The sequence below is a fragment of the Apiospora phragmitis genome (genome assembly GCF_038363925.1).
Source record: "Apiospora phragmitis strain CBS 135458 chromosome Unknown utg000005l:1.0-4161743.0:1.0-4166827.0, whole genome shotgun sequence".
NCBI lineage: Eukaryota > Fungi > Ascomycota > Sordariomycetes > Amphisphaeriales > Apiosporaceae > Apiospora > Apiospora phragmitis.
Genome location: NW_027117403.1, coordinates 2,451,879 through 2,464,679, shown reverse-complemented (window position 1 = coordinate 2,464,679; position 12,801 = coordinate 2,451,879). Strand labels below are relative to the sequence as shown.

The 12,801-nt window shown below is 52.2% G+C and overlaps 4 protein-coding genes across 4 annotated transcripts; 1 reads left to right on the top strand and 3 right to left on the bottom strand.

Annotated features, from left to right (window-relative positions):
* Window positions 1–2,167: 2,167 nt before the first annotated feature.
* PG994_004772 (bzip transcription factor) lies at window positions 2,168–3,268 on the top strand (the record flags this gene model as incomplete). The annotated part of the gene is made up of 3 exons (XM_066856181.1): window positions 2,168–2,293; window positions 2,389–2,678; window positions 2,746–3,268. The coding sequence occupies 3 exons, from the start codon at window positions 2,168–2,170 to the stop codon at window positions 3,266–3,268; spliced, it is 939 nt and encodes a 312-aa protein (XP_066718348.1).
* Window positions 3,269–5,475: 2,207 nt separating this feature from the next.
* PG994_004771 (CDP-alcohol phosphatidyltransferase class-I family) lies at window positions 5,476–6,803 on the bottom strand (the record flags this gene model as incomplete). The annotated part of the gene is made up of 2 exons (XM_066856180.1): window positions 5,476–6,403; window positions 6,496–6,803. 2 exons carry the CDS (start codon window positions 6,801–6,803, stop codon window positions 5,476–5,478), a joined length of 1,236 nt encoding a protein of 411 aa, XP_066718347.1.
* Window positions 6,804–7,594: 791 nt separating this feature from the next.
* Window positions 7,595–10,743, bottom strand: PG994_004770 (coatomer subunit; the record flags this gene model as incomplete). The annotated part of the gene is made up of 5 exons (XM_066856179.1): window positions 10,575–10,743; window positions 10,142–10,452; window positions 8,759–10,073; window positions 7,887–8,705; window positions 7,595–7,827 (listed from the first exon to the last, which is right to left on the bottom strand). The coding sequence occupies exons 1-5, from the start codon at window positions 10,648–10,650 to the stop codon at window positions 7,595–7,597; spliced, it is 2,754 nt and encodes a 917-aa protein (XP_066718346.1). The 5' UTR covers window positions 10,651–10,743.
* Window positions 10,744–10,988: 245 nt separating this feature from the next.
* PG994_004769 (uncharacterized protein) lies at window positions 10,989–12,485 on the bottom strand (the record flags this gene model as incomplete). The annotated part of the gene is made up of 1 exon (XM_066856178.1): window positions 10,989–12,485. One exon carries the CDS (start codon window positions 12,483–12,485, stop codon window positions 10,989–10,991), a length of 1,497 nt encoding a protein of 498 aa, XP_066718345.1.
* Window positions 12,486–12,801: the final 316 nt, after the last annotated feature.

The following is a 12,801-nucleotide window of genomic DNA, read 5'->3' as shown; positions in this document are numbered from 1 at the left end:
GAACAGACTTACTCGTGAAACTACCATCACGACGAATATACAACAGGTCACGTTCAGTCTTTATCGGTAGGTAAGGTATTCACGCATCGAACCATCCTAGCTTATAGAGGGATGGGCCGACACCAAACTGTGAGTATTGCCCGTAAACTTCAGGGTGGCTTTTGGAACACCTTGAAGATGTCTAACCACATGGAAAAGCTTGCCAACAAGACCCAGCGATAGATCAAAATGCGTAAGCCGTTCCCAGCACAATCCAAGCTTGACTTCTTTGCCTCATGCTAGCTAAGTGAGATATAAGGGGGGAACATCAATAAAATCGAGAACCTGTTAAAGATGATGGATGACCCCCAACGGAATCACTACGCAGCTATGCAACTATGCGCCTGCTATTTTATGGGATCACGTACCTATTCGATCCTTATTGCTTCGAGTTGTGTGGATCTCAGCCTTGCTGGATAAGGGGTGGCCGTAGTAGATGCCGCAAGAGTACCAGATAGGATGCAGGGTTTAGAAATACGTTGTAGCCGCTCTAATTGTTTACAGAAACAATGGCGAATCAAGGATCGGATTTGAGGATGTGCCATTTCCCGTAAGGGAGGGCTCGTCCCAGCACTTCCAAGCTAAGTATTCTACCCCCTTTCCGGAGTTCATCACGGACACGCCTCCAAAAATGACGGAGGATCACCAAGAGGTCGGCGGAAACTAAGTGTAAACATTACTCACGGCATATTACTTACATGTATCTGAACAGACATCTCCACGCCATAGGTGTCATCTTCAGGGCGCGGCTGACCTAGGCAGCGAACGTAAGCAGCACTGCCTTGACCACTCACCCAGCCCGAAGACTGTGCTTGGAATGGATGAGGGCGTTCTCCTACAAGCCCCGGATACCTCGACGGCAGAAAGAACGTATGTGCGACAAGGACGATCACCAGTACCGGCTTCTAAAACCTACACCGTTTCTCAAATGCCAGCCCAGCCCTTCTTCTGACTCGACCAGGGGAATGATATCTTACACAGTGCTTAGTCTTTACATTCGATAGCAGCACACACTAAACTTCGAAATGCCGACTCGCAACGGTATACTCACGGACCGTACTGAAAACGGAGGGACTATAGAAACTGCGGTGCGCGTCTCTGAGCTGCGGTAGGGATCAAGCAGAGCTGTGTTGTTGAAGGTGGAAGCACGAGGCCTAGATGAGTCAGCTTCCAGATCATTGGCCCAATCAATGAACACCAAAATGATGATAGACGAGTGGTCGATCATTCCAGCAAAATGGGAGTATCTACTGGATTTATTTTATCCCCCAGAAAGAACAGTTATCTCGTTGGTTTCTTTGGAGCGGCCAACCAGCCAGCCGCACAAGTCGCAAGCTGTAGGAGGAGGAGGAGTAGCAGGAGTGGTTGCGGCTGAGAAGGGCCACATCGCGCCATGGGCACACCGTGGCTAACAACGGCCGGGTCTGGATTACAGGGCATGCATCCCGATGTTCCATTAACCGTCGTTGTCTATTTGGAAGTCGCATGTGGCTTGGATTGGATCCCCACTCAGGCTTGGTCTTAGCTGTTTGGCGCACTGCCTTGGTTGTAGTCGCTACTGGTCCGACAACCGACCCTGCTTTTTTTCACTGACACCCACCCTGGTCTGGTCTAGAAAGACGGACGGCAACCTTAATCCCCAGATAGACAGCTCAGGTTCAGGGCAGGTACTGCGCTATCTTCAGGTACCTCTCTGCCTTGTTCCACGCTCTTCTACCTCTTCTCTACGTGTTTCAACTATATCCTTGTCCAGTACTACGTATATACCTCGAGGGATTTAGAGTATACCCGTGCTATATTTCAAGTTCTCCCGCGGGCAGATATCAATTGATGGATGCGCGTAAACTCGGATCCGGCACTTCACATGGGCAAGTACACGGCAGAAGACAGAACCCACAGAGTACAACCGCCCCCCTTTCGTCCTTGGTGCCCTGTCTGTCCATCAAAACCCCGACCCATCCATCGCTCTCTTTGCTTGCTTGCCACTGGACAGAGAATATAAGCAAACGGGGCGCCGTTCTCCAGCTGATCTTTTGACGTGCCTGCGTTTCTGCTTGAACCACCACCCATTGTCTTGCTGCTCCAAAGTAGACCTGAGATCGTTGAAACATCTTCCAAACAAGTCACCATGAACTTCTCTCATCCCTTTTACGGGCAGAACCAGCCATCGTACCAGTTTATAGGCATCCCTCCCTTGACCCCTTCGCACTCGAACTCGGCCGCATCAGAGGAGTTCAACAACCAGTCTCCACCGGTTCGTACTCCCCTCCCAGCACCGAACTGTCCTTGGCTTCATCGCTATATACTTCCTGCGCATGATACTGACGAGCGAGACCCGTGGTCTAACAGGAGACTTTCGATGGATTCCAAAACCCCGATCATTTCCAGCAGAACTTCGATCAATATGCACAATTCAATCAGCAACCAGCGCAAACCTTCCCTCCCGGGCCGCCGACTCCGCCGACGACACATTCTTTACACGGCCAAGGTTCATCGAATGTAGCAAACCCGAACAAAGGTCTCCAGCAAGCCGATATTCTACCCCTGACCAAGTCAGACCCTGGCAACAATGGTTCAAACTCGGATGATGAGGATATGACGCCTGCCCAATCCCGACGCAAGGCGCAGAACCGGGCGGCGTATGTTTTGCCACCAAATATATCCGTGTCTTGACCGTCTCAAGTCTCCAGGCTAACTTGTCTACAGCCAACGCGCTTTCAGAGAACGCAAGGAGCGACATGTCAAAGATCTCGAAGCCAAACTGGCTTCGCTCGAGGCGACTCAACACCTGACAGCTTCAGAGAACGAAAAGCTCAAGCGTGATCTTCAGAAAATGAGCACCGAGAACGAGATACTGCGTGCCACGTCGAGTGTCCAGGGACCGAACGGCTCCATGTCACCCGGAGCAGCCGTCACCACCACGACAGGCCCCATGCACTACAACCCCACCGACTTCTACTCGGACTTGCTGGCGAACCATACCAACAAGACGCCAAGCCATCGCGTGGTAGAGTCTGAGGCTGGCGAGCGCTTGCTGGCGGCCGGTGCTACCTGGGATTTCATCATCAGCCACGAATTATTCAAGAGGGGACTGGTGGACCTTGGCGATGTCAGCGAGCGCTTGAAGTCCCAGGCCAAGTGCGACGGCCAGGGACCCGTCTTCGAAGAGCGTGCCATCATTAAAGCAATCAACGAAAGCGTCGCTAGCGGGAGCGATGAGCTGATATGAGCAATCTTGGCGTTCTGTCAAGAACGCTTACGACGGCTATGACGGAAACGCCGCCACTTTCCATGGTGTTCGAAACGACGAGACGAATGGGCACTGGTGGCCTCCTAACCATGCCTTAGGCCTGGTTGTAGGAACCCGGAGTTTTAACGGGGTATGGGTTGATGATTGGGACAGGCTTTGAGCCACACTGTGTTTTTCTTCTTTGGACTTTACGGCATATGGCCGACATGATATCCCCGGAGTTGCTAGCCCTCTCCCCCAGCTATCCAGATCTCTGTGGCTGGAGTCTGATTGCCTCTTCAGCACCATGGAGGGAAAGCGCCCCCAGGGTAAAGCAACGCTTGTAACTTATTGCTGTATTCGCGGTCTTGTGGTAAAGAATGGCCGAGTCGATTCGGACTCGATGCCTGGCCCTGAAACTTGATGTGTGCGATGGTATTTTCAACACACACGTGGGGGCCCTTTCGATTTCACGGTGTTGGTGTTCTTTGGCTTTATCGTGTATCTTTACTTGATACTTTTCCAGCTCATGTGACTGGAAAGGAAATCCTTTGGGCTTAGACCGCAGATGCGGATAAGGACGGATGAACATCTTGGAATTCTGGGATTTGGAACATGGGCGGCTTGGTTGGCTTTCTTGCCTTTCTTTCTCAAACCTCTTCTGCATTTAAGGAAAAAAGGGAGAGTACTGCATCCACGTACGTGCTTTACATGGAAAATAAAAATACGTGAGTGAGTGAGTCAATGCTGAAGCGATCTCGCGATAGCAAATAAGTTGTTCTTGTACACCTGTATGTAACATACTGCTATATACTTGTACCACTTGCGGTTTATACTCTCCGTCGCTCTGGAAGTCAGTAAGCGCAGCTGTGAGGAGTGGTAACCATACGGGGGAGAATAGCACTTTTCTATCCTATCCCAACTGGGTGTTAATTACCACCCTCTCATGCTTGCTCTCCTGTCGGGACTGGACAGGTGATGGATGAGTTCGGATACTGTGATATTGGAGCATCTAATCGACCAAGGACCGAGTCAGTCTAAGAAAAACTCTAAGCATCATGAGACGCTGTGGAGCATGAAGTTGGTTAACCCAACATAGGCTATTACACCCCAGATCAGCCCCTTGCATTTCCGGTAAGTACTAGGTTATCGGATCTTGCTGCCGAACAGTTTCCATGCCCCGTCCAGTCCAGGCTTTCCATTTTGTAGAAGATACTTGCTCCCTAGGCCGTTCGTTACTTACTATCTGTAGGGCCGCTGTATATTGTAAGGGGAACGCTCATCTACTCCTATTCGTCAAGGGGGCCGAAAAAGGGGGCTGCTGCCTGGACCTCTGCGATTAGCAGTATGTTGTTTATGATATCCACTCAAGTGTAGATATCAGGCAAGATATAACCCTGCAAAACAGGTCATTAACTGGCTGGCGGCCGTTCAACAGCCCCAAGGCCTGCCCCCTTATTAGCCTTCATACCAGTAACAACATAGTTGCAACTATACCTAAGAATACGGATTTGAGAGCTCTTCCCCGGTGATCGTGCGTAGTATAGCCCGTTCCCCACACGCAAAGAAATGTACCTATACGTTAGTCTGTTTCCTATATTAGGCGGCCACTACCAGAGACGGCATTGGACCTCTGAACACGACTGTGCAGGGTTAGAGGTTACATACAGGCCTTCGTGGAAATCATAAGCAAAAGCGTCTCTGTCCATCGAATTGACGTTGATCACTATTCCAGACAGTAAGGACCTCCTGCATATTCCAAGTAAAATCCATAAGTATATAAAATTAAGTACTCGTGATCTCGCTTGAACTCCTGAGTCTATCCGACTATAAGTGGTATCTCAAACATTTGTCCTCATAACCAGCCTCCCACCATGCCATGGTGTCCCCCACCCGTTAACAGAAGAACAACGTGTCTTTAGTAGAAGATTGCCTGATCTCGCCAAGACATATGACAGGACAGTAAAAGCAAGCCCACCCCATCATCTCCCTTTGCCCCCTTTCGTGGTGGCACTTCCATTGTATGTTATATGTTCCCTTCGTTTCCTCATGAGTGCTTGCGCGCAACCGCTTTCTGCTTATTCGTTGACGCGCCTGTGCCAGTGTTACGCCATCATCTCAAGGTCCTCCTTTACTCATCATAAGAACTATTCGTGTGTGGCATTATGTCCATCCTTTCCGCGGCTTGAATGTCCTTGATGAACAGATTATTTCGCCTTCTTCTCCTCCTCGCCCTCGACATAGGGATGCTTGATGGTGAGACACCAAATATCCAAGTAGTCGCAGATGGTCACGATGACATCGACAACGAAGCTGCCGTAAACGCCGATGGCCATGCCCAGCATGCTGAACATGAAGGCGACCTGGTACACGCCGTCACCCAGGGCGCTGGGCCAGCCCGAGGCCCAGCCCACATGCTGCTGGAGCAGAGGGCCGATCGAGTCGATAACACCGAGTCCCAGGGGGATCACGAGCACGTTCCAGTAGGGGAAGCGGAGCTTGACCAGGTGCGCCGTGATCATCTGACCGACGCTGTAGGCGTTGACGAGGCCGCAGAAGATGACGAAGGGAACCAGATGCTGTGTGCGAATGACGGGCTGGAGGTATAGGTAGGCCACGACCAGGACCCAAGTGCCGAAGAAGGGGACCAGGCCCTTGAGGGCGCCACGGCTGCGGTCACCCCGTGCACGTCGCGCCTTGATGACGTTGCGCGCGCTCTCGACGGTGTTCAGGATCAGCACGACGGTACCCTGAACCATGTACCACTGGGTGAAGTTGAAGTTGTAGATGAGGTCGGGAATACCCAGGGTTTCGGGTACGCCAAAGGTAGCCAGCATGGACTGCTTCCAGAAGCTGGCGCCGCCCATGTAGCCCGTGAGTGCGTGGACGCTGACCAAGATCAAGACGCCCTCAACGGGTCCGTTGACTATGCCCAGCGTCAGGGTCTTGGTATGGTACTCATCCCAGGTTTGCACGTAGAAGGTAAGCAGCGAGGCAAAGAGGGTCGCGACTGTGTACCACGTCTGGCCCATGTTCTGACTGCCGGCGAAGAGGAGCGCCCCGAGCGATGTGTTGAGGGCATCCACCCCGTGGTCAAAGAGCTCGCCAAGGGGCCCGCTCTGGTGGGTTCGCCGCCTGATGGATCCAAGAAAGATTAGTTCACATGCTCCAGATACAAGCAGCTGTGCCGCAAGTTGCAGATCGGAAATGAACAGGGAGCTACTCACGCCTGCGATCCGTCGACGGCATCAAAGGTCTGGTAAAGGAAGAGGCCCACAGCCCAGGAATAGTAGACCCATGGCGGGCAATCCTGGTCGAGCGAAGGGTTGTACCACAGCAGGGTAAAGAAGTTGATGATGATGAACATGAAGCCGAGCAGGGTGATCAGGTTCGGGGCCATCCACATGGGAAAGCACTTGATGACGACATTTGTGTAGAATGGCTTCAGGATGTACTTGGATGTGAGCGAGCGATCGACTGCAGAGTACTTGTACTGCTTCAGGTTCGGCAGACGCTCCTGACGGACGTAGACCATGCTGGCGGTTGTGGGCGACGGCGCCTGTGCAATCCCACGAGAAGGAGGGGAGGGGAGTTGGTTGATGGATGTGTAGGAGTGACAAAAAAAGGATAGTCCGACTATTACTCGAAGTATCAAATAGTATCAACAAGTGGTCTCAATCCACATCGGTTCACGTCCTGATTCGAGACACGTATTACCCGGCAATCGGGGCTATTAAACTATCGGTTGAGAACGGGGACCCGTCCTTTTATTATGTTAGGTATTTGGACGAGATTAGAACGTAAGTGTCGTGTTTCATGGAGCGGAAGGGAGGTGTTTCTGTTCAGCTTCTGCTTCCTCTGGATGTGAGGTGATCAAGTGGAAAGAAACATTTTCGATTAGACAAACACGTCATTGGATTAGGACTGGAAAGATCAACCAACCCTAGCCCAGGCTCCATAAACCGGCTTTGGCCTTTTCGCTTGGCGCGATCCCGTGCGCGCGTTACAGCAAGCAACCCGTGCCCGAGACCCTGACGACAGGCTAACTGGCTTCGGCTTAGATGCCTGTCACATGCACGGAAGGGAGTCACAACTTTCGTAACTGGGTAACAGCTATAGTCACAGCTTCGGTGTCAATATTCTTCATTTGGTCTATCCTTTGCCCTCGTCTGCTGGTGCTGGTGTTTCCCCCGCAGCCCGTCGGCACTGCATGGCCCAACGGCTCGAGAATCTTAGATCTAAAGATGCATGTCTTGGATGAGAAAACAGCTAGACATCGCTGCATCGTATTTTGCTGCATCAAAAACGCCTCCCCAACACAAATCATTAAGCAACCGTATCCACCACCATCTGCGCCACGTGCTCTTCCTCGCTGCGCACCGTGATTTTCGTCGTCACCCCAGACTTGGACGAGTAGGCCATCCTGACCGTCGCCACCACGCGTCCACCCAGCACCGTCTTGCCCAGAAGCTTGAGCTGATGTGTTGTCTGGCTAATAGGCACATCCGTTCCCTCCAATGCTTGCAGTGAAAGGGTCTTGGCCAATAATTCCGTTGCCTCTGTGTAAACTTGTTAGCCTGCCTGTTGAAACGACCCTCTCTATCCCATAACGACGTACCTGCAATACTGTTGACGCTTGAAAGCTGTAGTGTCTCCTCGGCCTCTTCCCCCGAGGCACCCACCTGTTCCCAGATGTGCGCAAAGTTGCCGGCAAAAGCAGGAACGATGTAATCACTACCTGCCAGGTCGAACTCGGAGACCTCGTACTCGTCGTCGTAGCCCGAATCCTCGGGCTCATTGGTCGACGGATCAATCTCCTTGCTGGTGAACTTGAGGATATTGGTGAACGAGCTCGTAGGCAGGGAACCTTCACCGTTGACCTTCTTGAATGCCACATATACCTTGCCCGGCTCATCCGTGGGCAGCTTCTCCGCCTGGATGATGAAGACTTCCTCGAGTTCTTCCTCATCAGCAGGAATCGCTACCACCGACACGTTTTCAAGTACCGTAGCAGGAAGCGTGTTCTTGACCTCGTATTGCAGAACAATATGCTCCTTGAAGATGTGCTTGACGACAGAGACGACGTATTCGGTCTCGGCCTCCGTCAGCTCAACAACAGGTGACGACTTCAGTACGCTACCAAACTCCTTCATCTCCGGGATGGCCATAAGCTCCTGCGCATACTTTTGAGCGGCAGCAACAGCGGAGGCTTGCGCTTCCGCGCCGCCAGGTGCAGCCTTCGAAGGACCAGTCTTAGGTGGCTTGAGGGATGGCGTAGTAGCCGTGAGCTTCTTGGTGCGGTCTTCGGCATCTGCTTCTTCCCGAGTGACGACGGGAATCTTGCTGATGTCGAAAGCCGAGTCGAAGGTAGACTTGTCGTCTGATGTTACATACATCACGAGCTGGTGCTCGAAGTATGGGAGTGAAAACATGTTTTCTATGATTTTGTTAGCAACCCGTCTCGAATATGAACCGGGTCTCTCGACATACCGTTCTTGACGAAGCGCTCGGCTATGTCATCTTCTTCGTGCATCAGTCTCAGGTTGAGAGCAGCACGGTCTCGCACCTCGTCATCAACGTCGTCCAAGCATCTTGTCAACAGCACGTCAACACTGCTCTTCACCTCCGGATCCTTCTGTCCAACTCCAAACTTGGCCAGGGCAGTGACAGCCGCAGCTCGTACGATGGCGTTCTCCAAAACCACGCGGTTGTAGATATAACGGATGTACTTGGTAGGCTGCGACGTCTTGGGGCCCTCCAAGCCCAGGAGGTGCAAGATTCGCACAGCTAGCTTTGTGAACTCGCAATCCTCAATGAACTCGCAAAGGTGAGCCAGCGCGTCCTCCTTGGACTCGGGCACAAATTTGATCAGGTCAAACATGCTCTCAACGACTGCTCTCTTGAACTCGTAGCCACCCTCATCCCGCAAAATGCCGCTGAGGAAGGCCAACATGCCAGCCTGCTTGCTGGGGAACTTCAAGCAGAGAGTTCGGATAGCTTCCACAATGGTAATCTTGAACTCGTCGGTGATCTCAGACATGAATCCAGTAATCTGCTTCATCAGGCGGTCTACGCTAGCCTCGTTGCCCGTCTTCAAGAGTGTAGTAATCGCAAATGTAGCAATGGATCGGTTGCTGTTCGAGATCAAAAGCTCAATATCGGGATTGCAAACGTGCACAGCTTGAGGCTTGAAAGAGGCGAAGTTGTGGAGGATGCGGAGAGCCGCGAATTTGGTGACGGCGCGAGGAGATGAGAGGAACAGCTGCAGAACATGGACGGCTTGGGTCACCTCGGCGTCTGTCACATCTCTCATGTCGCAAATAGCCTTGGCAGCCTCGAAGTTCACCATCTCGCTCTTGTGACGCAGCCAGCCATCCAACAGCGACATCATGGGCTTTCGGAGCTGAGGGTCATCCTCGGCGAGTTGCGCAGCAAGTCGTACTAGCATCACAATTGCGGCGGGGCTCTTGACAGCTCCAGGGGCGCCGAACTGCTGCACCATCTTGACCAAAGCCATCTTGTCGTGCGATCGCATCTGGTATAGGAGACCGATGGCATGGTACTGAGTCATGGTAGAGTTGTTGACGGGCATCGAGCTGGAAGATGATGAGAATCCCAGGGAAAAGCCGCTAGATGACTTGGTCGAGGCAGCCGCCTCTTGCGTCTCCGACTGCCACCGGCGGACGACATCCTTGGCGATAGGGAGAAGGTGGTAGGAGGAAACGAGGGCGGCCGAGGAGACGGACGGGTTCTTGTCCACAATTGCTGTCTTCATGACACGCTCAATGGACTGTACTGTAGTAGACTGAAAGATTGACCAGCGTTAGCAGGAGAACAGAACCAATCCGCAATGTCTCAACGAGCCCAACCTACATCAATAATGCGACACAAGGCTCGAATAGCGTTAGGTCTGTAGATTGCGTCGGTACTTCCTCCGGTATCCTTCATAATGGTGCTTGTGACCATGATGATGTCTTCTGCCGAGGATGCGAGCTCCTTGATAACAAGGTGAACCATTTGGCGCAGGGCGGCATCTTTGTTCTGGAAGAGCTTCGAGATGCCGAAGAAGAGGGTGGTGGCTTCATTGGTCGGGAACTTCTCGCCGGTGTAGAGGAGGAGCGCGATCTTGGTGAGGAGGATACGACATCTTCGGGGTTGGATGGGCGAGCTGTTGAACAGTCGAGCTGGAAGAACACTTTAGCCATGCGTCCTTGGCCATGTATGCAGTATCGGAGAGAAGGAGAGAATGGGCGAGGACATGTCGAGATCAAGGAGCAAAGCGACCCCGACTCAATTGGGTACGCACCTTCTTGGAATACCTGGGTCCGGTCTACCTTGACCAGACCGAGGTCTGCATCTTCGTCTTTCTTGCCGTAGCTCATGTTGGGCGAGGGTACGGCGGACAATGGGAGCGACGAAGGTTGAAGAAGCGGTGGCTTTGTATAGGATTATCTGGTGAACTAGGACTCCTTGGAGTTGAAGACAGCCGCGACAGTTGTCCATTCGGATAGGTCGCCCCACTATCCCATCCCCTTGCACCCAATCACTAGGCATAAACTCAATCCACAATTAGCTTCCACGCCCCCTGGTGGTCATGTCAGCTTAATTGATTTCCAATGATCATGTATCACGCTACTTTGACGAAATGATGCAAAATGGGATTCATTCAAAGACTATATATATTGCATCTAGCCAGCCAGCTATGGGACGGTCCAATATATCAATGAGATCTGGGTGCTACTGTAACGAGCTTCATGACATTGTCGAGATAACCTGCTGTGCCTCCATATTTTTGCACCACTTCATCAAGTTCCACATCCGAGAGTCTCGCTCTTCTCTTTCTTCCAATCATGGCAGTATTTCTAGTACTGGGTATGCGGAGCATTTCCGTCTCAACCTCCCATCCACAGTCCTCTGCAATACCAGAGACCCAAACGACGAGTGAAGCGTATGCTGAACTCGACTTGTCAACACCCTTTGGTACGGGGGCCCTGTACTTCGCCCCCGTAAGGTTGTGGCTACAACAGGGAATCATCATGAAGGGGCAGTCAGAGATCGCTGCAAGAATAGGGGTCCACGGCGTTAGCTCATCCGCATGATTCGAAATAATGAACGTGCCCTTGGGGAAGAGCCCATCATGCAATAGGCTGTTGACATCGAGGTCGGATGTATCATGATCAAGGAATTCTGACGCCTCCTTTCTCGCCGTTATGATGGAAGGCAAGAGAACATGCTCCCGCAGACATGGCAGATCTTCCGCGTCTGACGTTGCTTCACCCTTGGCATTGTAGTTTGCCCAGGATTTCCGTTGCCTAGCATCAAACCCCCATCCCTCATAGCCCTCTTGTCTCAACAGGTACACGAGAAGTCCGTTGCCGCAGCCAATGTCAACGAAGCCCGGGAAAGCCTCCCCCTGATACATCTGTCTCCAGAGTTCAATCAGGAAGGCGGCAATGCCTAGATCTTCAAACACATGTTTGGTTGGGTCGGTTACCTCTGCCCAGGTGTCGATCAGCCTGCGGGCGTACTTCTTCTTTAATCTGGCATAGGTGGTCTGCATGGGAATCTGAGGCACGACGACATCATGGTGGACGCGCTTGACGTAGCCTTTCGTCGTGCCTTGGCCATGCTTGTGGAGGGTTGATAAGAGGTGGAAAGCAGTTCTCACCAACTTTGGCGAACGTTCTACATCGTCGAAGTAACAATAGTGAGTAGAGACTCGACCTGTGTTGTCGCTGCGGTTCCACTCATGCAAGAAGGCGACGCCCCGGACGGCCGGGTGGTAAAAGGGCATTTCAGACGGTGAGGAGACATGCGGAATGTAGATGACCATGGACTGCTCGTTGTCACCTGGCTGACGAGTATGGTAGAATAGACATGTCTGGTCAAGAGGCTCGTCGCGTAAAGTATTTCGCGGGATCAGTCTTCGGACCAAGCTCTGTTCCAGGTCGAAACCGGCGAAGCTGGCAGGCCGTGGCTGCACTGACACCGAGTCCAAGGCCTCATCCAGGACGCTTCCGTTCTCGTAAAGCACATCTGCCCGGAAAAGCCAAGATGAGTTGATGTTTGGGTTGCGAATGAGGTTCATCATTACCTCCGTAAATGCGGTAGGATTGAAGGTGCAGGCGTGCCAGAAAAGGGGGGTCCATGGTACCCCGGAGAGGTCCTGGATGAGTGGCTCGGCATCGCTCCCGAATTCTGTTGGTTCAAACCCCATTATGGATTCTACAATTGGCCTTGTGTGTCTAAGACGAGGCACTTTGGGAGGAAGCTCTCGGCTATGGAAGCTCAATGTGTCGAAATCCGGGATATGGGATATAGAACGGTCCAGTCATATATCCATTGTGTGCGTGTGTCACTTTGCCATCCCTTCTAGATGCGGCTTTTTGGAGTTGACTAGGCCCCACCCTGGTCGAGGCTGGTCACACACGATTGGGCTTGCCATACGTTTAGTTGGCATGTACCTCGAGCTGCCAATGCCAAACAGCATCATGAGATGATCTCAATCAGCCTGCGTAACTTGACCAGAGAAC